General features: G+C 43.1%; 2 protein-coding genes across 2 annotated transcripts in view; one reads left to right on the forward strand and one right to left on the reverse strand.

Annotated features, from left to right (window-relative positions):
• The window catches only part of MTTP (microsomal triglyceride transfer protein), a 50160-nt gene extending 43762 nt beyond the window's left edge, over positions 1–6398 (reverse strand). The window contains exon 1 of the mRNA XM_019553375.1: positions 6243–6398. Within this exon, the coding sequence (XP_019408920.1) occupies positions 6243–6303 (61 nt within the window). The 5' untranslated portion in view covers positions 6304–6398. The remainder of the gene's footprint in view (positions 1–6242) is intronic.
• Positions 6399–19647: 13249 nt separating this feature from the next.
• Positions 19648–27633, forward strand: part of TRMT10A (tRNA methyltransferase 10A) — a 23749-nt gene continuing 15763 nt past the window's right edge. Inside the window, exons 1-6 of the mRNA XM_019553371.1 lie at positions 19648–19724; positions 21604–21895; positions 23911–24073; positions 25596–25667; positions 26120–26194; positions 27312–27461. Of these exons, the coding sequence (XP_019408916.1) occupies positions 21681–21895; positions 23911–24073; positions 25596–25667; positions 26120–26194; positions 27312–27461 (675 nt within the window). The 5' untranslated portion in view covers positions 19648–19724; positions 21604–21680. The remainder of the gene's footprint in view (positions 19725–21603; positions 21896–23910; positions 24074–25595; positions 25668–26119; positions 26195–27311; positions 27462–27633) is intronic.

Here is a 27633-nt window from a genome sequence, read left to right on the forward strand (position 1 = left end):
TTTGTCGCATTGGCGACTGATATTCATCCTGGAGTCAATCCTGACTCCAAAATCCCTCTCTGCCTGTGTGCTGTCGAGAGGGTCAGCCCCTAACCTATAACCATAATGCTGGTTCCCTCTCCCCAGGTGCAGCGCCCTGCACTTGTCCTTGTTGAACCGCATCCTGTTCAGATCCGCCCACTTCTCTAACCTAGCCAGATCTGCCTGGATGTGGTCCCTGCCTGCCGGTGTATTCACTTTACCCCACAGCTTGGTGTTATCAGTGAACTTGAACAGGGTGCTCTCCACATCCTCATCCAGGTCGCTAATGAAGATGTTGAACAGCACCGGCCCAAGTACCGAGCCCGGGGGATATAATACACACCTTGTTTTTGAAAAGCAAAATGAAGAAAAAAAGATCTTTCCAGAATTGTGGCTGTATAGAGTAGAGACAGAGCCTAATGATCAGCTGACTCACTCTCCCTTCCCTGCTTAACTAAAGCTGAAACCCTAGATACTACTAAAGACTGGTGTCCATGGGTAGATTGATAACTTTGGGCGAAAAGAGCTAACATCTCCAGGGCTGTGAAATTGGAAAAAAAGAGACCAGGAACTGCTAGCAGACATAAAATAGCTTTAAGATGTTCCAATAATCAAGCCAACATTTCAAGTCGGTTAAAAAGGAGACATGGTCATTAACACCTGTAGAGTGAAGAACAATGAGCTATTAAGTCAACTGACTTCCTGAGATGCCAGGAAAATAACGTGGGGCAGGAATCACTGTGGAGCAGGAATCAAAGCAGGGTGTTTCTGTCCTGGACTAAAAATCAGTTTCCCCATTTAATCCACACACCCTAATTTTGGGAGGCTGATTGGTTGCGGGGGACGGGGGGCAAAGGTGCATGTTGTAGGTAAGAAAATACAGTATATTAGGAAGCTCCCCACACCTTCATTCAGTATCTTCTCTTTGGTCACTGTACTTAGAACCTCCTTCAAGTGGAGTCACAAAAAAAAGCAATGAAGAGGTGAAAACATTGTTTTCAGTTCACAGCATTAAACCCATTTTCTTCAAATAAAATTAATTTTTCTTGGCATTCTGACTCACTGTTATTACATTTATACAATACATTTTAAAAGACACAAAACCATGTATCATAGATCTATGTTTCAAGCTTGGGCACTTACATTAAATTCTCCACTCTCATCTGCAGTGACAAAAATGGGACGCAAAGAATGAAGTCCCTCTTTTGCAAATGTAGGTGAAAGCAGTAAAAGGGAAAAACCTAGGCATTTCCCTCCACTTATGCTCTACTCCATGCCCGTTCCTCCTCTATTCTCAGGTACAACCCTATGTACAGATCACACATCATACCACAGTGCCATTGTTCAGGGCTCCTCACAGCCTCAGGAAAAGCTAGCGTTTCCCCCGATGGCCTGGATGTGTTGTTCATTCTGTGTGGTGTTACCATTGACTTTTATGTTATGTTTGCCCCTTAAATTGTATGAAAAGAGAGGTTTGTTGCTAAAGGAACACTGTAAATTCTAATATAATAAAAGGCTTAGTCCATCTGTCTGCCTGTCCATAACGCTGTTGGAGCACTGATTGGTTACTGAAACAACCAATCAGAATGCTCCAAAAGTGTTCCAGGCAGGAGGCAGTGGTGGCGGTGCAGCGCCATGACAGAGGGGGCGGGGCAGGGTGTTGGCCAAAGGCAGCAGAGGGGACAGTGGGGCAAGCTTCCTGCCCCCTGCTCCTGAGAGGCAGTGGCAGAGCTCTGTCCCCCCCACTCTCCCCTCCGCGCCCCCCCATCATTCCTGATGGGCAGTTGGCTAGTTTATACATAAATGCTCTTTATTGCGTTTACAAGGTTTTCCCCCTCTCCTGTTGCTGGCTGTAAAGTACTTTTCCACAGAGAGAATTACCTGGGTCACAAAATAGTTGGAAGGAATGGAGGCTGTGAAACTAACTATACACAAATTGTTATCAAATCCACAGGATTTCACTGGAAAAACTGAGATTTTTGTCCGCCCACAATCTGTTTTTAGTTTTGTAGTGATATTAATGCTGTTTGTAACTATAGTGGGCTAATTCTATTCCATCTAGACATTAATGGGTGCAGAATCAAACCTTTACTGCAGAAGCTTCATTCAAAACTGTACAGCAGAGTTAAGCCAGAAAACATAATATTATCTTTGACAGGAGGGATGAATCTGTCTCTTGGCATGCCATTGTTTCCCATTTGATCTGATTCTGCTAAATAAATATTTCAGTTAACTGGGTCATGGAAAAATGCAAGGTATTTCTTTATCCAATTGGCAGGTATTAACAAAATGGAAAATCTTATTTTTATTAAAAACACATTTGAGATCCATCACAATAGCATGGATTTTTTTAAGAACTGAAGTGTTCATAAATAATAAAAATCTCTTAAGACACTGTCCTAGTTTTTGGGCACATGTTTTCAAATGGGGTAAGGAGCAAGGTTTATTTGGAAATATCATTTATTGGATCAACTTTATTGTTCATGGAGATTTTTATACAAGATTTTAGGCCAGTAGTATGCTAAGATAGGAAGTCAAAACAACTGAGACATACTGCTATGTGGGAAACTGCAACCAGAAAGAGTCAGCTGGTGTAAACTGTTTTAGTTCCATAGACATTCAGTAAAACTTGATGGATTTGCATCAGTTCAGGATCTTGCCATTCCTGGGAAGTGGACCATTTGTTCAGGTCAAGAGAACTAGTACCATAATAGAGCTGAAGTTTAGAGCTGTGATCTCGTTCCTTGCTAAGGTAATAATGCTGGTAAGCACTCACTGAAATCTTTAACAAATAGAGGGTCTGCTCCTAGAAAATGTGTGACTGCTACCTGTAAAGTGCACTCTCCACTTTACTGACTTGGCAACTGAATTTGGCCTTACTGGGAGATGAAAGGATCACCTTCTTGTGAACGTGCCAACACCTTTCAAGAACAGACCCCAGTTCCTTGAAGTAAATGCTTGCTGAAGTTTTGTTTCTCATTTTAAGCATGCTGTATTTCAACACAACCTCTGTTTTTAATTATTTATTATGTAGTTATGTAGTATCAAGTGAAATTGCAGTACTGTAACATGTCACATTCTTTCTACAGCCCTTCCCGCAATATTCTTGAAACCTAAAAAGAGACAGAAAGGGCAAGGAGAGCACGTGCATGGAAAACAATTAAGGTGGTGATGGACATGTCTTATTGGCTACATTGATTCTCTTTTTTATGTTAAATTAAATTGACTTCTTTTTCCATTCTTTCTCCACCATTAAGCCCATGGTTATTTTTCTCTACAGTAATTCTCAGGTAATATACCCTTCCTGTATCTCCCTTTCAATATTTCTTCCCCTCTTCACGTAAAAGCAGTTAGCTCATGCAGGAAATAGATAAATGGATTATTTGGGGGCCTAGTTTCTTGTGAGCATCATGGAGGAAATGAGGTGGGTAGGAGGGACATAAATATGAAGAAGTTAGTAACTTTGTATAGCCCCTCAGAAAAGATATCCCATGTGTAGGAAGTAGCATGGAAGAGAGATTGTTTTTGAGGAAACGGGTAAACTGGCTTACAAAACTGATATCATCAAGGGAGAAAGGGGTTGTGGTGGGAGATGTGTTAAGAGCCTAGGGAGGATAAGTAGGGAACAGAGCAGAGTTTTGAAGGCGCAAGAAGTAAAAGCAAACATATTGCAATAGAAAAGAGAAAGCCACCAAAGGGATTAAAGGCTGTATATTTGTAGAGAGGTTGATGCTACAAATAGAACCATTACTGAAAATACCTTTAATAAATACACTTATCATTTCCTTCACAAGAAAAATTACAGAGCTGTTTAAGGAGGAATATTTCTATTATTTGTGAGAGAGTGTGTGTGTCTTGTTAAACACTGGTAATGCTGCCCTTAGGAGCTCTGGTCTATGTATCCTACACAATGAGTTGGGATTCTTTTAACCCCTTATCCTTTTTCCACTGCTGTGAGGGGCAAAACTCCTCCTGGCTTAATGAGCAGAAAGATGGGACACCCAGATTTCATTCTGCCATGCTGTCCTAGAGTCAGAAATGCCTGCATGAACTATGTAGTATTCAAGGTGGAGTGCATAACACATAGTTTGACTAGTAATGTTAAGTGTCTGTCATTAGGGGTAAGATGCCAATTCTATAATTAAATTGTGATACTGTATAATACAGAAGGTTAAGCTGTATGAGTTGAGACAGCTGTCAAGTCCTGTGCCTTTTATTAATACATTTGGCATGCACAACGTGCGTCTCTAACCACTAGCTGGCTCTAAGGCCATAAATTTACATTTGCCAGTTCTGGTGACACTGGATAGCTTTAAAAACCAAAACCTATGTTTGTTTGAAAATATTTTAAGATGCAACTGCAAGAAATGTAATGTGTGCAATTAGCTGGTTGATTAAATGTAAAGAATACTACTTAAGTATTTTTTGGCTGGATTGAGACACAAACATATCCCAATCCCAGCTCTGCCACTAACTACATTGTTTGGCCATGGACAAGTTGCTTAATTTCTAAGTCTTGTTCCCCCATCTCTACAATCGAGACAATGAGACCTAACAGGGCTCTTTTGAAGATCTGCTAATCAGTTACTGTTGATGTACTGCACTAGAGATGTATATGTCTTTTTATATCAAGGAACAATTTTGCTAAATTAATTTTACATTGAATCCAGAAAGAGCAGATACAAGAATTTTGACATTTTGACATGAGTAGCTGTAGAATAAGAACTTTATTGGCAGTCCAGTTAAATTCAGGTACTCAGAGGTGCTGTATACCACTACACTTTGCAACTCCTGTGGGGGAAGGTGGGCCCAGTAGATGACCAGAAGGAACATAGCTCCCCCAAAACTGAGGGAGTTGGGCTCCATTTTAGCTCCAGCTATGCTAGTATAAAAAGGAGTAACAGGGTTCAGGTGGCAGTGAGATGGGGGAGAAACTACTGGTCTGTGCTTAAACAGATCCAGTGAATCAGATCTTCTACTCAAGGGACAGAAAGGGACAGCAACTGTTAACCCGTCCCACAGACTGCCCCACAGTTTAGCCCAAGATTGGAGGGATGACACTCACACCTTTACATTCTCATTCAGGACACCTTCATTAAACTGCATGAATGAAGGTTTGTCTGGGTTTTAGGAATGGCATGTTCAGTGCACTGACTGGTGCTGCAAAACACTCTTAGTTCCCTTTCACTCAAAATGCAAACTGATTTGGCTTACAACTCTTACAAATTTAGCCCATCTTTTACAAACAGTGGCAAAGTAGGCACACACAGCCTTTGTGGAAGGACAGTTTCCCCTGTTCCATGACCTGACAGCATGACCCTGAAGAATCTAGTCCCTATGTGTGGATTTTGTACCCTTGACCTTGTGCAGAATACCTACACAAAGCCCTTTTATTTAGAGCAAATGTGGGTGTCCAGAACTTCACTCTTTAGAGCAGATCCATAGTTTCATAGTTGTTAGGGGCTGGAAGGGACCTTACAGATCATCAGGTCCAGCCCCCCTGCACTTGGGCAGGAAAAACCGCTGGGATCCGACGACCCTAGCAAGATGGGCGTCAGGACGCTTTTTGAAGATTGCCAGGGTGGGTGACTGCACCACCATCCACCTCCCAGTAAAGCTAAGTGGGGGTCTTTTGCATTACTTTAATGGGAACTGGATCAAGTGCATAGAGACTGAGTCTCAAAGTACAGAGTTGTCTGGCTCCAATCCACCAAAGCACTTCAACATATGTTTAACTCTAAGCATGTAAATAGTTTCTTTGATGTCAGTGGTCATGCAGTATGTCAGTGGTAGAGCAAAGAAGGGAACCCAGGTTTCCTGATTCCTGCCAGCCCCATGAGCTGTGCACTTGATCACTTTGCTTCTTCCCCAAATTCTGCTGCAATAATCATTACACTAGGGGATGGGTGCCAAGGCACATGTTGATAGCCCAGAAGTCATAAATGTAAGGCCATAGCAGAAGCGCTTACGGTGCAGCCCTGTCAAATTCCAATGAAGCAGCAAATTCTGTTAAATACCTTGTCACAAGGACACAGAAAGGAAAAGAAGGATCATTACACTTATTTAAGCTGCATAGTTATTATTATTTAGTGCATGCAATTAGAAACCATGTTGCAGGAGAAACACTTGACATAAGGGCTTCCTTTCTGTTGTAAAAAGATATAAGCATACATTCACCAATATAATCACCAAAAGATTAATCACACATGGAATAGACCTACCTTTAACAGAGGCTGAGTATGTGGAAATGATGCAGAGGAAAAGCACAGTTAGAAGAATCATGCTCTACTCTCCTTAGTGACTGAAACTGGGAATGTTAGAGCTGCCCAGGAGAGAACTCCTTAAACTGGACGGAAGTGGCAGAGAGCACCTCTGAATCTGCAACACTGTTTATCTAGATGTAGTAAAGGTCAGACTCCAAATTCCACACTCAGGTACTAAGTTCATTGAAGGTCCCACAGTTAATTATTAAGGACTGGGGTAATTGGTGTCTTTTATCCATTTTATTGTTCAGCCCAGCTTTCATTTTTGTTTTTTTTTTTAAATATTAATCTAATGTAGTCAGGGTCCTGAATGGGGCCCAATCCAGTTCCAAAAGGAATCGGTGGGAATTTCTCCCACTGCCTTTACTGGGAGTTGTTTTGAGCCCATTTTGTACGGGAAAAGAGTCTGCTACCCTCTTCACACTGCCTGGTAATCTAAGTATCCCCTTCAGCTTCCTGAGGATTGCTGACAGTCAGGTACTGATAGTGTGAGTAAGTACAAGACAGTCTGAGGGCTTCACTGGAAGCAGATATATTCTACATTTATATCTGCCTCTGAATAAAAACACTGGAATTTTACCACACAGATTTGGACAAAATGTTGATTGCTAATTAGAGTATTTAAGCAAGGAGTTTCTATTATATTTCCAGTTCAGGTAGACATTAGCCTGTCATTAGAATGAGAGAAGATGGAGATAGAAAGGTCTATTTGGCTGTTCACACTGTTCCCCTGCCAGTGAGGACTGTTCTCTGATTTAAATTTTCTAGTGTTTTATCAAATCTAGCTTTAAATGTCTTAAACACCTTTGGGAAACTTCCACAGTCTAAAAAATAGTTCCCCACTGTATGCACTGTACAAATGTGAACTGTCCCTGTTCTCAGATGCATTCCATCACATCTTATTACTAAATGCCCTGGTATGGCCCTAAGTGTTGCCACTCCTTCCTTGAGGATAAATCTCCCTCAGGCTTGTGCCAAGTCTGAGTTTCTCAGGGGTGATGAACAGAATCCTCCCCACCCCACAACTTGGTAATGAAGTGGCAGCATGACCACTCCTCAGCCACTAAGCCAGTCTCAGAGCTAGAGGAGCTTCTACAAGACTTTCATCCCTACAGTGGAATGAGACACATTTCTAAAGGGTCTGTGTAAATGAGATACACCACCCACCGTCCTCACCCCAGCCCTCCCTCTCCTGTGCCAGGGAATGCTAGAAGCCCTGCTGAAGCAAAGTTCCCTGGCACACAATGAGTATCCACCCTTCTGAAAGGTCTCCAAATCATCAGTGAAATGGTGCTGGTTTCTCTGTTGTCTGAGTGTTCTGTAGCCGCAGAGGAGGAGGAACAATTTCCCCTCAAATGTTTATCTAGTGATATACCTGTTGGCAATTACTATCTCCTCTCCCTGCCCTTGAGGTTTTTATTGAAGAAGCAGCCAGGGAAAATTCGCCTTCCCATCAAGCCATGTTCTATAAACAGCTATGGCTAATATTAGCCTGTGGCTAATATTATCTGCTAATATATTGTGACATTTTTTTTGCCTTATTCCACTGCTCTGGGGCCTTTTGTGTGCCTGCCTCCTTTTCAAGAGCATCCGGAACAAATCATTGCTCCTAGGCTGTATTTAAATCATAGGGAGAAAGCCATTGAATTATTTCTATTGCCAAGTGTTGTGTAATAATAAAAAGCTGCAAACTCACCAGGTCTTCACCTTGTGATGCTATAAATGCCTTCTCCACCTTCTCCATTCTGGGTTCATCTACATGTGAATTCATGTGATGCAATAAATACCAGCACTTATTATGCCGGAGTTTATTGCTCCTGGGACCACAGCACATTGAGCCAGGACAGGGCAGCTTTGGCTAGCAGGGGCCTGGGGTGTCAGCCTGCCAGTCTGGGGCTGCTCCAAGCTGGTTCAGTGTGCTGTGGAGGGGCTGGCTGGGTCATGAGGGTGCTCCAGTGCAGGGCTAGCCAGCAAGCACCCTCCACACTGAAGCACTCATTCTCCAGCCAGCCCTGTTAGCATCTAAATGTGTTTTGCAGCATGCTAAATAATGTTGCTGCAGGATAGTACTTATACTAACCTATTAATTAGGTTAATTAGTTTACTGTGGCCTAATAGTGTTGCTTGTGTAAATGCTGAGATACTGCAGAGCTAATTAGGCAGGTCCACAGTAAATGTCTCGTGTAGATGTGGCCTATGACACATTAAGAGAGAATCCATTGTGCTCATAACAGGGAGCTAAATTGGGTGGATTAGGGGTGGGACCAAGGAGCAGGATATAACAGGTCCATGGGTAGATCTAAAATTTTGAAAAGGGGGTTGCAGATGTTATGGTACATCAACAGGGATCCAGGTTTTGTGTTTCCCATGGAAAAATGCAGATCTTCTCCTTTAAAATAGAAAATCACCAATTTTCCCTTTTAAAGGAAAAAAAAACCCCAGGGAATCATGGGTTGTCCCTTACAGGCTGGCAGGATTCCAGCCTGCAAAGGGCTGCTTGGGGCTAGGAGGAGCGGGGGATGGCAATCAGAGGCAGGGAGCCACGTACATGTGCACACAGCACACATCCACGTGGCCAGCAATGCAACCAGGCAGCATGGTGAAGAGCAGCTTCCTGCAGGCAAGTCTATAAGGTGTGGCATAGGTATTGCATGGGGGGGCAGGCACATAGGCGACACATGGGGAGGACTTGGGGAGGCATGTGGCCCCCACAGATTTCTGTGGTTACCATGAGGTATGGGGCTGCAGTCTGGCTGGACTGGCACCAGGCAGGAGCTGGCTGCACAACAGAGTGGGCAGGACCCAGCATGAAAGGGAGGAGCGGAGTGGCGGGGCTTGGTACTGCTGTCACCACCTCTGCTGCTGGGAGCACCACCATAGCCACCAAGATAAGACGCCCCCTACCCAGCCAGCAGCAGCGGGGGGAACAACTCCAGGCACCATGGTCATGCCACCTCCCCTTGGAGGCCATGGCGGCATGGCTGGTGTGGTGCTCCTGGTGGCAGCATGGAGTTGTGCCCCCCCGCTGCTACCAGGTGGGCAAGGGGCACCTCACCTTGGCAGCCATGGTGGTGCAGCACCCCCTCCCACACTGGGTCCCACTCACTGGGTCACAGAGGCAGATCTTGCCTGAGGCCAGTTCAGCCAGGCTACAGCCCCATGCTGTGCTGTGGTTGCAGAAATCATGGCGGGGCATGTGCCTCCTTATTCCCCTCCAATGTATCACTTACGGCATCACCCCCTGCCTCCAATGCCCCACCTTTTCCCACATACTGGGGAGCTTGAGCCTGGGGGTGGTAGGCAGTGGGTTGGGAGTGAGGGGCACCAGCAGAGCTGGGAAGGGTGGGGGACTGTGGGTTGGGAGTGAGGGGCAATGGAATAGGCAGGGTTAGGGCATCAGCATATCAGGGCTGCTCAGCACCACAAACCAGCAGGAGCATGAACATTGCATGCCTCCTGAGGCTGGGGGTGCATAGCAACTGCCTTTAGGCGGTGGTGTGGCAACGGTGAGCAAGGAGCTCCCACAGGCGGCCACGGCAGTGTCGGTGGCGGGGGGAGGCGGTGAGTACCTACCAGTGATTGGTGACCATCTGCAAATGCCACCGGTAGTGTCAGCAGCAAGGGGAAGGATGGCAAGCAGTGACTGCCCGCAGGCACCACCGGTAGTATCAGTGGTGGCCAATCTCAGGGGGTGTACATGCACCCGCGTGTACCCTGTATGCATTGCCAATGAGCAGGGGGACAGCTGCAGCTGGACCTGCATCCTGGCATGCAAAGTGGGCAGAGGGAGCTCTGATTTTCTATGATAAAAACAAAATCAAATGCCAAAATATAAAGGTATTTAGAATTTATTTTGTTATAATGATTGAGGCACTGTAGGCTTCCAAATTGCTTTAAGATTGTATATACATCGATAAAATATTGTGTTCAACCGATTCCTATGTACAGCAAAAGCTCTGTTATCTGGCATCCACGGGACATGGGGGGTGCCGGATAACCAAATGTGCTGGTTATCTGAGGGGCGTCTTTGCCTGGTTGGGCAAAGATGCCCCTCCTACCGCATCTGGCACATCCACATCTCAGATTAACCATGCCACCCCTTCTGCCCCTCCCCCAGTGTCAGTGTGCCGGGGGGAAAGGGAGCGGGGGCTTAGCGCAGGCTGCTATACCCCGCACAGGCTGCTTTCCTCCAGACTGTGGGATTCAACAAAACTGGAAGTCCCACTTCCGGTTTCCCTTTTGCCACATCAACTGGCGTCAACTGGCATGCCGGTTAATAGAGCATGCCGGTTAATGAAGTGCCGGTTAATGCGGCTTTTCCTGTATATAGTGGTTTTTCATGGATTACATGGCCAGGTGGGTGGCAAATTGGCTTGGGGGTCACACCCAGAGAGTGGTGGGTAGATGGGTCGATGTTGACCTGGAAAGATGTGTGCAGTGCAGTCCTGTGAGGCTTGGTGTTTGGACTGGTGCTATTCAATGTCTTCATCAGTGACTTAGACAAGGGTGCGGAGATCACCCTATCCAAGTTTGCAGATGATACCAAATTATGGAGCAAAGTTAACACATCAAAGGGTAGAGAATGAATCCAGGCAGATCTGGACAGGTTGGAAAAATGGGCAGAACAAAATAGGATGCAGTTCAACAAAGACAAGTGCAAAGTGCTGCACCTGGGCAAAAAAAACCACCAACACACTTACAGGCTGGGGGATGACCTTCTCAGCAACACAGCAGCGGAAAGGGATCTTGGAGTCATAGTCAACTCCAAGATGAACATGAGTCATTAATGTGACAAGATGATCAACAAGGCAAACCACACTTTATCATGCATTAGCAGATGCATGACGAAGAGGTCCAGGAAGGTGATGCTTCCCCTCTACGTGGCACTGGTCAGGCTGCAGTTGGAGTACTGCATCCAGTTTTGGGTGCCGCACTTCAAGAGGGGCATGGAGACTCTTGAGAGGATTCAGAGGAGGGCCACTCGTATGGTCAGAGGCCTGCAGGCAAGGCCTTACGAGGAGAGACTGAGGGAGCTAGATCTTTTCAGCCTTCGCAAGAGAAGGGTGCTAGGAGATCCTGTGGCTGCCTCCATCAGGGAGGGCAGCAGAGAATGAGATACTCTATTTGCTAGGGCACCCCCTGGAGTAACTAGGAACAATGGCCACAAATTGACAGAGAGCAGATTTAGGTTGGGCATTAGAAAGAACTTCTTCACAGTAAGGGTTGCAAGAACCTGGAATGGGCTTCCAAAGGAAGTGGTGCTCTCTCTTATGTTCAGGGTCTTCAAGAGGAGACTGGACAAGCACCTAGCTGGGGCCATCTGACCCCAGCACTCTTTCCTGCCCAGGGCAGGGTGTTAGACTCGATTACCTACTAAGATCCCTTCTGCCCGTACATCTATGAATCTAAATTGATCCTTTCCTAGCTCTGAGGGGAGGGAGGGGGTTGTACTTTCTAAATTGTATTTTCTTGCATGACCAAAGTTGAATAATATCTGTGTTTGTGTATGTCTAGTCTGGACTACAGCAAATACTCCTGGTATGTTCTCTAGGACTTGGAAGGCAAGAAACTGTGAGCTTGCTGTACTTTTTGAAAACTTTTTAAAAGTGGTACTTTTTCAAAACGTAGGTAATTTTCAAGTTGACAAAAGCCTGGAGTTACTTATATCTTTCATCTGCGGAAATGCTTACTACCTCTCCTCCTTGGAATATAAGCAAGAAATAATGTCATATACTTCAAGGAAATACATTTCCTTGCAACAAAGTAAAAGGATGTGTCCTGGGGTACAAAGAGTCAAACACGTTATATGGAGGTAAACAGGGGAGGGGGCTGAATCTGACCTGCTCTGCTGTGAGTCTGCTGTAATAAAGTGGAATCTAAACTGGGTCAGGTAAGCACTGAATGAAACAGAGCTAGATTACTCTGGTTTAACTTCCACTTACTACAAGGTAGGAGTAGAGACAGAAAGAGTTACTATGGAGCAGCAGACATAAAGTAGCCCTATCCCCTTTAACTCTGTATAATTTGCTCATCTGTTTCTGCCCTCTGACACTCAAAATGTTAGCAGCCTTATTCTTATCTGGTTTAAATCAGTATGATGATGTCTATGTGCTATGTCAGTTAAGGGCAGAAAAGGGTCAGGAAAATATATGGTATAAAATGTACTTAAAACAGGGGCCTGATTCCAATCTCTGTTATACCAGTTGTCAATGAGACGTAAGTCCACTGAGGTCCAAGGAGTTACACTATAAGAGGAGGGTAAAAGAGATCAGAACTGAACCCATAAGTTAGACTTTTCAGGCTGAATTCTGTACCCAATAAAGTCAACGGGAATATTGCCATCAATTTCAGAGGTTACAGAATCAGACCATAATTTACACCTCACTTAAGCCATGTTGGCATGTGTCTAGGGTCAAAGTACTACTGTTGGCACATATTTTCCAGAGTCCAACTAATTAATCGTATACCATTATATGACCTAATAAAACTATTCAGGCTTCTTCTGATCATTTGAATTGAGTAAAATATTGTTGTTCTGTATTATAGGAAAAATGCAGTGAAATAAAATGATAAATTGATAAATTTTTACCAATATATCCTAATCAAAACTCAATCAAAACCTCGGGTTAGAACTACAAAGGAACTCTAGTTGCCTAATTGCCATTTTAGGTACTTAAATCTAAAATGTAGATCCTCAGTCTTTGCTTTAGCTGCCACCAAAATCCTTTAGGTGCCTATATTTCTACCATTAAAATGCCCCTAGCATCTACATTTCTGCCACCACGCATGTATATAATCACCCAAGTCCTGATGGTGCTGTATATTTTGGTGCCCAAACCCCAGTGGAATTGACAAACTAGTTATTCCTGTGCTAGTCTTGTCTCTGGGGCCCAGACCAGAAGCCATTCTTAAGATGGGACATAATACAAAACAGCCAGGAGTTGTGGTCCCATAGGGATACAGGAAACCTGATTTAAAATTCCTCTTCTGGAGTGGGGATTTGAAGCCAGATTCTCCCACTTTCCTGGAGAGTGTGTGGGAATAACTCGTCTATAGTGCTATTGGGGGTAAGAGGTTCTCTCAAGCTTGTCTCTTTTGAAGCAATTCTATCTTTGAATGAAATACAGGCAGTCCTTGACTTACGTTTTGAGTTACAACATTTTGCACTTACAATGTTTATAAATTGACACGCAGTTTCAACTTTATGACATCAGTTTCGACTTTATGCTTGATCCAATGCGAAGCCATTCAACAAATTCACTGCATCGCTCATCTCCCTAGAGAACATTTTCCTTGGACATTTTCTTTAAGAAAGTTGACAAGACTCCACAAAAACCTGCAGCCAAGACTCCTGAGAAGACTCCAGCCAAGACCCTTCAACAAGTCCAAGACCCTTCAAAAAGTCCAGCAAAGTCACCTCAAAGAAGTCCTTAAAAATCAGTATGATTGCTATTTACAATATAAATACAATAATGTAGCTATATTACTCATCTATAATTGATCAAGTACAAAACTATGGGGTATTTTTGATGAAAACAGGGTATCAGGCCTTGGTTCAGGAACAATCCCCCATTTATAACATTGTTTCTTATGAGAAAATTGGTTCCGAGTTACAACGTTTTGAGTTAAGACATGGTTTTCAGGAAACAATTGTGTCGTAAGTCTGAGGACTGCCTGTGCTTTTTATTTTCATTTAACCACTGACAGAAGATAAGCAGATGGTTAGCACTCCCATCAGAGACTTGACCCCATGAATTTTACATACCATGCTCTAACCATTTAACATTGGCTGTAGGTGGAGAGGGCCTGCTCTCCACCTCACTGTATTTTTTTCAGAAAGGACTAACCTGACTTAGAGAGCCATTCAGGGCTGGAAATCCTGAGTGGAAGAAAAAACATCCCTCCAGCCTGGGGTTAGGCAACTACATCCCTGAAATGGATAGGCCTACAACAACTTTCAATGTGCTTGCAGTTGTGGATTTTTTTCTTCAGTGCCTAACCCTTCTTAGGCATTATACAGGCAGCATTGGCATCCTACATAAAGAGACCACTAACTGACCTGGCACCTAAGAGTTGGACATTACAATGTTTACCCTATTGTTGATGTACCTCCTTTTCCACCTCAGGAAAATTCTTTGATGATGATAATTAACCAAGGTTACTGGTGACTGATGTATTTTATCCATAGAGTTTGCCAAGATCTGAACGCATTAAGTACACCCATTGCTGACAGTTTATTTATGCTGTAATAGGAGGTGTGAATGCAACCCATACCTGAGCTCAGTTTAATTTAGTTAGCTTGAGAACCACAAGGCTCAGTGGCATGGGCTTGGTAATAAAACTGGTGTGTGGGTAAGGCTTCAGAGGAGAATAAGTAAGTGGTGGTGCCAGCCTGAAACTAGGGCAGGAGGATCTGGACACCTAGACTCTATAGTTCATAGTTCTTTGTTTTGTATTTATCAAATTCTCTGTGTGGAATAATTGAGAAGTTCAGCAATCAAACCTTACCTAGTGAGAGTGTCACAAAAAAAGAAAAAGGATCACCCTGCACCTTTTCAGAGAGGAAGGGGAAAGCTCTTGCTCAGAACACCCTCAAAAAGCAGCCTTTAGTCTCCTTCTCCTAAGAGGACTCTCTGCAGCCAGCCTTAGCGTGGCTTCACAAGGGGCAAGCCTCTGGCTTTCAGCCCTGGCTCTTTTTAGTCCCTAGCTCCCCCTGGGAGCTCTTTCTTTTCAGACAGCTCCTGGGAAGGGTGTTTTCTTCTTTAAAACAGGATTATCCACGTGCCATTGTCCCAAGCAGCACAGCAGACACTGCTTCAAAACAAACAGTCTTTATCGTGCCATTCCAGTTTCCTCTGTCCTCACTTGGACTTTACTCTTTCTGCCCTGGGACCTTTTATCTGTCAGCCCTGGGACCTACTTTCCTGGTCCTGCAGAGCTTCTTGCAATAAAACAGTTACAAAACTGTAATCTTTACCTGAGGACAACACTGACCCAATTCAATGAAACATTGAGTCATGGGGAACCAATCAGGGGAAGTCTCTGCCTCCTGCTGTCAGGCCTAGACTAGAATCTGCCCATGGGGTGAAAAGGGCATCTAGATGACCTACCTTGGGAATTATTTCCAGCCAAGCACCAGAAAACCTGGGATCCTTGAAAGACTCTTTCTCCCTGGAATTCCTGGAAGTCCCTTTCCAGGAATATCTTGGTCACCTTTGATACCAGGAGCACCTGGGATTCCATCATAACTGAGTTTACCTTTCTCTCCACTGGCACTGGCAGGACCTTGTAGGCTAGGGTGGACTTCCTGTCCCTTTATGCCTGGGATGCCATGCAAGCCAAGCAGTCCTGCATCTCCCTTAGGGCCAGGGATAGCACCTGGGCCCTGTGGGCCTGATAACCCTTTGGGACCTGGGAGCCCCACTCTAGGTTCACCTTTTTGACCTGGCAAATCTGGTGTACTTAGTAAACCACCCAAGCCAGCACAACCTGGGGTCCCTGGCTGACCAGCTGGGCCAGGATGATTTGGGAAACCTTTAGAATCAGGAGGCCCAGACAGTCTTATTATGGGCTTCCTAGTAGCACCTTTTCCATTCAGTAGCTCAGGTCTCCCCAGTATAGCAGGATTCCCCTTATCACCTTGGACTCCAGGGAAACGAAATAGTTCTGAGAGAGCATCTAGCCCTGGAAGACCAGGCAGAGAAATGGCTCACCCCGATTTACCCTTTGTCTCATAATATTAATTGAGACCCCTGGGTCCTTGCTGGCCAGGGTAACCCAGAACCCTGATGATGCCCAAAATCCAGAAACTCTCACTGGGTCCATATCAGGATTCCTGAAGGTCCTCAGTATTGCCAGCTCCAGCACAAATTCCATCTGGCACTGGTGATCCTTGTACTTCATCTTGAGCTGAAGCTCCTCCATCTGACACTTCTGTTTCTCCAACATGAATTGCTGCTGCTCCAGCCCAGTGTTAGTGGAAGAGGGTTGTGATGACACCCAGCTGCTGCTCCAGCTGCTTCAATGATCATCACTAATGCTGCCTACCTCCTGTACCTGAAAATCAAGCTGCTGTCCTGTGGTTGGGTCTAGAACTGATTCAGAGGCTTGACTGCTGTGTTCCAGGAGTGTGATTAGCTGTGCTTTCTTGGCCCTTCCAAAGGTTAGATCTCTCTTCTGGCAAGTGTTTATATGCTGAATCCTCAGCCATAGCTTTGGGTAGGTGCTTTGGTATCCCACCTTTCTTGCCACCTGTCATGGAAAGGAAAAAAGGAAAGGATCAACCTGCCCCTTTCAGAGAGGAAAGGGAAAGCGCTTCCTTAGAACTCCCCCAAGCAGCAGCTTGATTCGGTCTCCCTCTCCTGAGAGGACCCTCTGGAGCCAGCCTGAACATGGCTTCACAAGGGACAAACCTTTGGCTTTGAGAGCGTGGCTCTTCTCAGTCCCTGGCTTCCCCAGTGATCCATAGCATTCCCACCTTGGGGAGCTCCTTCTTTTCAGTCAGCTCCTGGGAAGGAGGGGAGATGTTTTTTTCTTTAAAAGATGAGGGTTATCAGAGTGCCATTGTCCCAAGCAGCACACCGGATGCTCCTTCAAAACAAACAGTTTTTATTGTGCCATTCCAATTCCCCCTGTCCTCACTTGGAGAACTCGAATTGCCCTGAAACCGTTCCTTTTCACCTTGTCAGCCCTGGGACCTTCTCTTTCCATCCACCCTAGGACCTTCTTTCCCTGTCTCTCAGAGCTTCACTTCTGCTCAGGCAGTCAGCTCCACCTGCAACAGAACAGTTACAAAACTGTAGTCTTAACCTAGGGAAAACACTAACCCAATACAATTAAACATTAAGTCATGAGGATCCAATCTGGGCAGTCTCTGTGGCCTGCTGTCAGGCCTAGATAGGTGAAATGGTCAGATGACCTGCTTAGGGAACTATTTGCAAGCATTATTTACAGTAAAGCCTGCTCACACTGAGCACCCCAAAGTGCTCCCCACTGGAACGGCAGGCTAGAATCCAGTTCACCTAGCCTTTTTGGTCACAAAGAGTGATTTCTAGATATAAACCTGGAACCTCCAGTGAGTTTTTTTCTTCTCTTATTGTGTTGCCACTTGCTCTGCAAAATCACCAAGGTATGCTACAGGCATACCTATTACTAAATGATCATGTTGATGATTTTTAGTTGCTAATTTTTTTTCTCTTGTTTTTTATTTAATCTGGCTGTTGAAGAAGCTGCTGTGTTGCATTTTATATTCAGTGTACTTCAGTTCAAGGAAACTTGATCTCTTAACACTTCACATTGGATGGTATCAGAAAAATTGAGTCAGTCTAACTGTATTTTTAACCATTTACACTTGTTTGGGTCATCAATTTACCCTGTCATCACTTGGCATTGTGACAACTTCCAGTTCAGGAAAAGTTGCATGCAGTGACTGGTTAAAGAAGCATAGGTTTGGATTTGAAATGGAAGTGGTAAGTGAGAAAAACTGTTAAATTAATCTGAAAGTCTAAGGAGCTTCATGCTCCTGAGCAAAAGTCCTTTTGAATCCTGTGCGAATTGGTTTGCTTTAAAATGAAGCAAGCAAGCAAATGGTGTTCTGCCAGCAACTGTCCAGCAGCTTCTTAATGGCCAAGTGAAAATGATGGATTCTCTATTGGGACTGTGATGGTTTTGAAATAGTTTGATTCTGTATGTGATTCTAGGTACATGACAAGGTTTAAAATAAATACTAGCATAAGCAAATGTAAATCCAGATTTTTGAAGAATATATGGATCTCTGAAGAAATCAAATATTTAATTTATTACATATTTAACATCAGTTAAAGGTCAATGTCTTGCTATGGAAACACTATACAGTTTTGTGACTTTAATATAGCAGAAGCAAATCTGAAACCAACACTAGGGCTGGAAGGCTGTGTATATCTGGAACCACTGAAACCTGAGACAAGCATTAATGTACATGAAAAAGATATTATGGTAACACATACTGATGTGTTTGCTGACTTTATATGTCTCTTTAACATTGCTGGGCAAATAGCTTTATTTTCACTTCAGTGAATTAAAATCCAATTGAGTAATCGTGCTTTAGATTTAAGGATGAATTGATAATGTAATTTGTATAAGTTAAATGTGAATACTGTAACAATTTAAAGGGCAAAATGGCACGGATATTTTGAAACGTGGGATACTCTGAAGAATGTGACCATGTAAAAATACCTCTTGCCCTGTGTATGCACTCAGCCACACCACTAAAACCCATGGATAAATATAAGGTTTTCTTACTTTCACTCTTCTTAATCCTATGGAGCCAATGAAGCTAGAAGACAGCGAGCTGAATGCTATTTCTTCTTGCCTGTTCTCACAGGACCCTTAATTTAGATCCTAATGCATGTGTGCAGAGGTGCAACCAGCAATTTTGGTGCTCTAGAGAGCTGAGGGAGGTGCCAAACACTGTGGGGTGCCACTGGCACCTCCTCTACATCAGCAATCAGGACTAGTGCCCTGCTTGCCCTGCCCTATGGCTGGTGAGTAGTCCTGTTGGCTTCAGCGGAACCATTCATTTAAGCTGTACTTCTGAAATGCCAGTTTTGTCTCTTGCTGATCTAAACCAGTGGTCTCCAAACTTTTTTGATCGCACACCCCTATCAGTAATTTTTGAGCACGCACCCCCAATATATGTATATTTATATATAGAGAGAAATAGAAGTTCTAATATTTTCTTTCTGCACCCCAATGGATTGTCTTACACACCCCACTTTGGAGACCACCAGTCTAAACTCCATGAACAGCATCTTATCTGCCCTTAACTACAGTTCCAGTGAAGACAAAAGAACTGCAAAATTATAGCTGAAAATAGCATTTACCTTGTCCCGTGTTTATTAGTAATGATTCTACACAAATCAGAAACAATAGTTTGACTTTCAGATCCCCAAATGGCTTAGCAGTGGTCACAATTTTTTTTTTAACTCCAAGCTGGTCAAGCTTGGGGTGAGACAAAAAATACAGAACCTCTAATTTACTCAGACTAGAATCACATTGCAAAAATGACAGAGCTAGAATATATATATATATGTGTATGTTAGTGATATATATATATAGTGATGTTTCATTTTAATCGTAGAAAAATGCAGATTTCGGGTTACTTTTTTTAACGGAAAAGGGGGGGGGGAAGTTATCCAGTATCCCTGTATTAAAATGAGGGCTCTACCCTTCTCGGGGCAACCCGAGTCGCCTCTGTGGCGCTGGAGCTCCATGCCGACCCCGCCCCTGCTGCACATGCGAAACTCCACCCCCGCGCCAGGAGCAACCGAGCAACACATCTACGCATGCGCCGGGGTTGTAGCCTTTGCGTGCTGGCCCCGCCTTTCGCTTGCGGCGCAAAGCGATGACGACATTAGCCCGTGTCGTCGCCGGGACTTGGAGTCTTGGTGGAGCCACGCGCCGGTGAGTGAGTGAGGAAGGGAGGGAGGGAGGGAGTGGGTTGCGGGCGGGCAGCTGGGTCCAGCAGGGGGGCAGTGCAGAGTAGTGCAGCGGAGTCTCCAGTGTGTCACGCTATGTGTGTAACCGGCCGCGCCATAAAGGGTGTCTCGGGCCTGCCTGCGGGGATCCGGCAGCGGCGGGACCTGTGCGGCTCGCTCGTGCCGGTGCCTGGCGGAATGGCGACCCTCGGTTTCTCCAAGTGCTGGTGTGGAAACGCAGCGCTGACTGGGGGCTCCTCCCTTCCCCCTCTCCGCCCCGCCCCAAGAGGTGCACGTGGCTTTGAACTTGGGAATCAAAACTCGTGGAAGAGATGATATGTTCTATTACAGTGGTCTCCAAAATTTTTTGATTGCGCACCCCCATCAGTAAAAAAATTTTGAGCACACACCCCCAATATATGTATATTTATTTGTTTGACATACCGACCAAGTGAGGGCGCCAGTGTCAATCCGTATATTAAATATTAGTAAAGGTTAATTTCTTATATTTGTAGATACAAAATAAATATAAATAGAAGTTCTAATATTTTCTTCCCACACCCCAATGGATAGTCTTGTGCACCCTGTGGGGTGCACGCACCCCATTTTGGAGACCACTGGTCTATTAAACCAGCTAGATAGTTGCAAACAAATTCCTTGCTTTATTTGCAAGCATTTGAGCATACTAGCCCATCATCAGGAATAGGAGAGAGCAGAGATTGGAAAAGTTCCCTAGGGAGAAATGAAAATTCATATTTCATATTTGAATTTGGGACATGCATAGACTGTCCCAGTTTTAAGGAGCTGCCCCAGCCCTGGTTCTCCCGAAAGAACAAGGGGGCCATCGCTGTCACGTCCAGGGCAGCTCTGCAGCTGGGGTGCTTTGTGATGGGATGGACTGGTTGTTCCTCCCTGCCTTGCCCAGTCCACCCTGGTTCCTTGTATCCTGAACGCTCCCATACAGGTTGCTAAAAGTGGGAAGGTACAAAAATTGTCCCTAAAGGGACACCACCTGTTTGAGGCAACAAATGACTTTTCACTGTTATCAGTGACATTTAAAGTTACTGGAATTAGAAGGCTGAGCAAAGCACTAACTTTTGTGTTGCAGTGTTTTCTTGTTGCACTTGCTGGCACTTTGCTTGCATAGCAGCAGTGGCATCTTTTTCCTCATACCAGTGTAGTTCCCTTTCTGTGTAGCAGCAGAAGAGGGAGTAAGGAAGAAGGGAATATTTGTTTAGAAATCAGTAGAGGAGGGAGGAAGTAAAAATATGTCACCAGAATTGAACACTGTGCCCTCACCCCAAAACTGACTCGGAGCCTTTGGAAAAGTAGCTAGAGGCAGCTCCTTGTAATACTCTCTCCTCTATTTTTAACGTGAAGGGTCCAAACTCCTAGTTTATTGCAAATGTTGGTTTTGTGAGATCTGCATTAAATAGCTTATCTTTAAACAGTAGAGAACTCTGTTCAAAAAATCCCTGAACAACCTGAGCCACCTTTTTGCAATTTTAGTTCTTCCATGGTTTCTTATGTCCCCCACATGGACATAGGGATACTATTCAACTGATCTAGATACCTAGAAAATTACTATAAGCTGAGTCATAACTCAGTTTGATCTGCCCTCCCCCCCTTCTTAAAATATGCTGTTGGTTAGCTCCAGATGGCATCACTGAATTTTTTGGAGTATACTGAATGCTGCAGTAATGATGTCTACTATGTTTTCTGTTAATTGTTTTCTTGCCAAGGCACTGAGTAAAAATCTGTCTAATGTTTTTGTTTCAATATGCATTTATAATAGGTTTAAAATGCTACTGATTTGTAGTAAGCTTCTCAGTATTTCTGTAACATCCAGCATTCTTTTTTCTTAGTGGCAGTCTTGAGAGAGACTTTTCATGAAACATCCTAATTCTTAAGAAAAGATTCAGGAAAAACCATTAGAAAAAAAATGTCAGAAATACCAACAGAAAATGCAGAAGGGCCAACAGAGGATCTGGAGCCCACAGTTCCTGACACAGGGGAAAAGGTGAACTCAGATGATAAGCAAATTGAAAGAGAGGACTCGGGACCAGACAAGACAGAGTGTGTTGAAACTATGTCGAAGAGACAAAGGAAGAAGCTATTGAAACAGAAACAGTGGGAAGAACAGAGAGACATGCGTAGGTACGGTTCGAACTGTGACTCTTCTACATGGTGAATTCCAAAAATAACTAGGTATGGGAAGCAGAACTTGTGCATAAATGCTGTGTACAGCAAAAAAAACCCCCAGAATTTAAGTCAGTGTTTGAACAAACGAAGCATGGGATAAGTCCTCAGCTGTCCTATCTGAGGATCAAGGAACTTTTGATGAGCATCTTCCTCACTCCCAATAGGCCTGTGGTGCAGCAACTGTTTCTCAACTTGCCATGAAAGCCAAGAGGGGGGTGCCTTTCAGAACCTGTGAATCTTTTCCCTAATTGGCCAAAATAGTTGCCTTGGAGAAGTAATGTTCATTGTTACTTCTATATGAACCAGCAATGCATGTGCTGGCTGTTAGCCCTGCTTGACTAATCAATGAAAACCAAACATCAGTGGCAGATTTCCTCTCTGACAATACAAAACAATGCTGCTGGGTGGCTCGTGGTCTTTCAAAATAAGACCCTAGTGGTAAGTTTTCACACTCTTTCTACAATGTTCTGCAGAGAAAGGGATTGAAGAATAGGGCTGCTTTTGATTTCTCCAAATGTTAGCTGTACACCAAAGAATAATTTCCCAGACAGCAGCTGTTTGGAATGAGCTTCTTAAGTGTTAGTGAAAGATGTGTCCTTGTTGGTTTATGTAGTAAACTTACATAGTGTAGCAGTTACAAAGCAGACCTTTTAAACTATATTTGGTACAGTCTGAGTCAGTAATAGCAGGTCTACTTGACAGACAGCTCTCTGCTTGGTTATTCATACAGGGGTTTAAAACCTTATGGCCTGTGAGCACTGTGCTGCAATGCTGGCTATATGGCTGCAGCAGCAGACATGACTGGAATAAGTGCTGAAAATAACAACTTGTCACGTTTGTGGCCGATGTTAGTTTTGTGCTAATAGCAGCCATGACACAGACCAGAAGCTCTCCCTTTCAAGCCTGCTGTTAACAAGCGTGAAAGTGATTAACAGCTGAATGATTAGCTGAGCCTGTCAATGTTGTAACTGACCCAGTTATTGCTCTGTAAGGTAAGCACATGCTGTGTCTGCACTGATGAGCCGCCACACTTTAACATGGCTTAGACAGTGCCTTCAATATTTGGTTAGTGGAAGATAGGAAGTGGTTTGCACCATTTTCTTGAGTTAAAGAGCTTGCTGCCTTAATTGTGGATGTCTTAAGCAGCTTTGGCTGTACATCTTTTTGTTACCTGTGACATAGGTTTATTTAAAAACTGCTGTAGTTTAATATTTTCAGATTCTTATTCATGTTGCATTTTCAAAACATAAGAAAATGATGAATGATATTTTTCTTATTTACTAAATAATTTGCTTTTTGCTCATAATTTGCATCAAATCAGACTTCTGGATGTGCCCTATGGATGACCTTGACAAATTTGTGATGGTGTAACCTGCCTGTGGTGTCTTTGCCTGGCTCTTGCACCCAGTAGCAGAACACCCATCACATCAAACCCTTCATACGTTACAGGATCTATTGTATAAAACTTGACCTCAAAATTAGTAATTTCTTCTCATTCTTTTCTGATATAGAAAAACATGTACCCTGTAAGGCTTATTGATTTTTAAAGATTATAATAAGTTTAGGTGCTAACATTTCAGATTTTAGTTTAAACAGGCATATTTTAAAGAGAGAGAAACAATTTGAAAACGAGTGGTTTCTTTCAGCTGTGGTATTCCTACTCCTTTTTGCATATATGACCTGATTCTGATCCCTTTGAAATGGAAGAGCTTCTTTCCATCGAGTTAGTAGATTCTAACCCAAACAACTTAGTGCCATAAATATACCCATGACTTTACAAAGGAAGATGGGGGTCTACTTCCAGTTGCATTTCAAGCTGTCCCCTTTGCTAAGCATTATGGTGGGCTACCCTACTAGATAGGACAGTGGGACAGCTCCATGTTCTTCCTTAACTTCTTCAAGTATATTTTTATCTCCCAGGAGCTGTAGCATATAGAACAGCTGACTATTTTTTTTACTTCTTTTTTTAGGCAGAAGCGAAAAGAAAAGCGCCAGAAAAGAAAACTAGAACGTCAGTCTCAACCAGAATCTAACAATGAAGGGAGTGACAGAAAGCGTATGCGTCGGGATATTGTTCCTAGCAACCTTCGCCTTATTGTAGACTGCAGTTTTGACAGTCTAATGGTATTAAAGGTAAACTAAATTTTGCTATTGAAAGCAAAAATCTTAGGCATTTTCTGGTACTACTGTTGGCATGATCTGAGAGTGGGGACAGTTCTTTCAATTTTTTTCTGCCCAAGAATAATGTTTGCTATACAACATGAATTCATACATTAGCATGTATGTTAGCTGCTTAAATGTTGAGGCTTCAAAAGATGCTTCTGTCCAAACTTGCTAGAAATGCAGCTACTTTTGTGGAGACATGGTCCTGTAAATTGACTGCATCTGAGAACACAAACTACTTCTGTTTTATGTAATATGTACATCATGTCAACCATTAAATTCCAGGCCATTCGTGTTCTCTGGGAGCTCATTCTACAGGTACTACAAAGGCTCATTTTGTTAGGCCTCCTGCTCAAGGAGTTCTTGCTGCCCCTAGCAGAGTTCACAGGGGCCCATGGGTTGCAACATAGTCAGCCATGATGATGCTCACGTCTGTTTCAACTGCTTCAGAGGTAGCTGGTGAAGTGGACCAAATAAATTGATTTGTTTTTTTATGAATGTGAGGATAGCTAAAATCAAGATGACTTCTGGTTAACCCAGAAATGACTGGAATAAGGTGGATTGGGAGGAGGGTGGTCAGTAATCAGAAGGTCAAGGAACTGTGTTTGGCTAAGTGGGCCAGATTCACAAACTAAAGATGTATTAGACATAGGTCTAGTAGTGAATTAAGAACTGGACCTAAATGTGCAAGTTTTTCTCTGTCTACTTGAAGGTAGTACCTTTTCTTTCTGATTTAAGTTTTTCTATAAAAGCTCTCATTTTTAGGCCCTCAGGACTAGCCTGCTGTGACGTTCTTTATGTGCAGCTATACAGCAAGGCCTCTTAAACTGGAGTTAGTGCAGAATGTATCTGGCAGCTTGTTGAGTCAGAGCGCACAGTGTTAATAGTCAGTGACACTAGTTACGTAGTAAGTTCCTGGACAAAATTGAAACTGCTGGTTTGACACTCTGAAGTCCTAAATGGAATGTGTTATTGGCTAACAAAGTAATGATTTCTAGAGTCATGCTAAATACAAACTATCTAGGTTTTCATGGGGGAGTGATGGAGAAGTGAAAATAAATTTTTCAAATTATTTATGGATGCTTCAGGTTGTCCTAAAAAATGTAATGTAGAAATACCTTAGGTTTTTGTGGGTGAAAGAATGTTACAGTTAAAATATGCATGGTAGAAATATGTTCTATTCCTGGGAATAAGTTGAGTCTAGCATTTGCTTCACATTGTTCTAAATCAACATGTGATTAAAGCTAACTAAAGAATGTGATCTTAAGAAGCCACAGAAATTACTGTGTGATTTGCTCACAGCAACTTTTACTTTTTTTTTTCTTTTTCTGTTTCTTTTTCTTCCTTTCTAAGATTCCGATTTTTCTCCCAACCAAGAACCTGTTTTGCCACTTAAAAGCTTCCTTTTTCTCTCTCTAGCCTCTGACTGATTCTTGTAAAGTATTTTGTGGTGATCTATCTGAGGGAGACTGTATAATTGTGTTATCTGCAGGATGTCAAGAAGCTTCACAAGCAAATTCAGAGATGTTATGCAGAAAACCGCAAAGCTTTGCATCCTGTACAGGTATGTACAACACATAATGCATGTAAGCACTTCCTGTGCTCTGAACATGCAAGAGGCAACCCTTGCCCCAACAGGTGAACAATTAACTTAGAACACTGTCTTTTTCATATTTCTATTTACTACAAAAATAATCCTCCTGGTAATAAGCTCAGTAAACATGCCTAGATACATGAAGGAGCATGTGATTTTTTTTTTTACTGTAAGGACTGCCAGATGCTTGTATACTTTTCTAAGCAACTTACTAATGCTTAGTTTTCTATCTGCAGCGCAAGGACAAAACGAAAATAAAAGCTTTTGCCCTTGTACCTTTAACTGCTTGTTCAAAGAATAGTCTTACTGACATCAGTAAGGGTTTGACGTAACCCTTCAGAAGGAGAGACATTTTTTAGGAAAACATGGCAGCATATGGAATTTGGACTTTATGCACTATTTTTCTTTTATTCTCTTCCAAGTTTTACTTGACCAGCCATGGTGGTCAGTTGAAAAACAATATGAATGAAAATGACAAAGGATGGGTCAACTGGAAGGTAATAACATTTTTTCAAGTGTTTATTAATACATCAGAGGTGTTGTTAGAAATAATAACTTAAGTCTTAATGGATTTTAATTATTTTGAATGAATTTTGCTTCATAAAAGTAATAGCTAGTTCAAGCTACAGCTTAGCCTATTTAAGGATAGGCATTTACTGACTTAATATACACCTCAGTTCTGAACAGTGGTCTACAGTGACAACCTTTTTATTTTTTTTAAAGCAGAAGTGTTACTTGTATAGTAGAAAGAAAGTAAAGTAGTTAAAGGGAGAGGATAAAACTGCATCAACTTTATGAAAGATTACCATCCACTGAATGGTAGGTTTGATAAGACTTTTTTTTCCCAGAAACCTTCAGGCAGATGCTGACCCTTAGTCGATCCACCAAAAGCTTACTATTCTTGAAAGAGAGACTATTTAAAATCCCTGATATCCCCGGTATCTCAAGTATTTGTGGAAAAGTTGGTTATCTTAGGCCATTTTTTTTATCTTTTCTTCTTGTTTTTCCTTACAGTCCTCTTAAACTAAACCAGTATTCATGTGGTAAACATCCCAATAACCTGGCAACCCAGCCAGAACTTTCTGTGTGTAAGTTGTTATAGAGCAGCAAGGTCTTGTGACTGCTTTTCTGTAGCTACAGCCAAAACCTGTCCTGCCAAGCAAGGGACAAGAGCTGAACACTTTATTCTGACTTCCATTTATGAAAATAAAAATTTGGGTAAGATGCTGGTGTTCAGGGGCTTATTTAAGTTTCCAGGGAGAATCATAAGAGATCAACCTTGCCTCTTGTAATTTTATATGGGTGCCAGAAAGCTAACTGGCACCTATTTGCAAGCTACTGTTTGAAAGCTGGGCCAGTAATGGTGGGATGGGGACTTGGTAAATACTAAGCTTTAGTGGTATAGTGCAGTGTAAACAGGGATGTGAGGGAGAAAAACACTCTGTGGACTGGCTAATACACTATTCCACTGATACTGCACCAGTGCCATCTTGCTAGTTCAGTAACTGACAGCTTGCATCTATACATTTTTTAGCTATATCTAATGCTTGACTATATTAAAAGCCTGTACAGTGTTCAGTTGTATGCAGCTTGGAACTTCTGTTTGTCTTAAAGGATATCCACATTAGGTCAGAGCACTATAGTGAACTGATGAAGAAAGAAGACTTGATGTATCTTACTTCAGATTCCCCTAATATACTGAATGAACTGGATGAAACCAAAGCCTACGTGATTGGAGGGCTGGTGGATCACAATCACCACAAGGTAGATGTTTTCTGTGTCTGTATCTTATTTATTTATTTGCAGTATTGCATACAATAGTTTCATAGTTTCTAGGGTCGGAAGGGACCTGAGCAGATCATCTAGTCCAACCCCCTGCCATGGCAGGAAAGAATACTGGGGTCAAATGACCCCAGCAAGATGTTCATCTAACCTC

The sequence above is a fragment of the Crocodylus porosus genome, unplaced genomic scaffold (genome assembly GCF_001723895.1).
Source record: "Crocodylus porosus isolate Cpor-Errol unplaced genomic scaffold, CroPor_comp1, whole genome shotgun sequence".
In the NCBI taxonomy this organism is placed as follows: Eukaryota; Metazoa; Chordata; order Crocodylia; family Crocodylidae; genus Crocodylus; species Crocodylus porosus.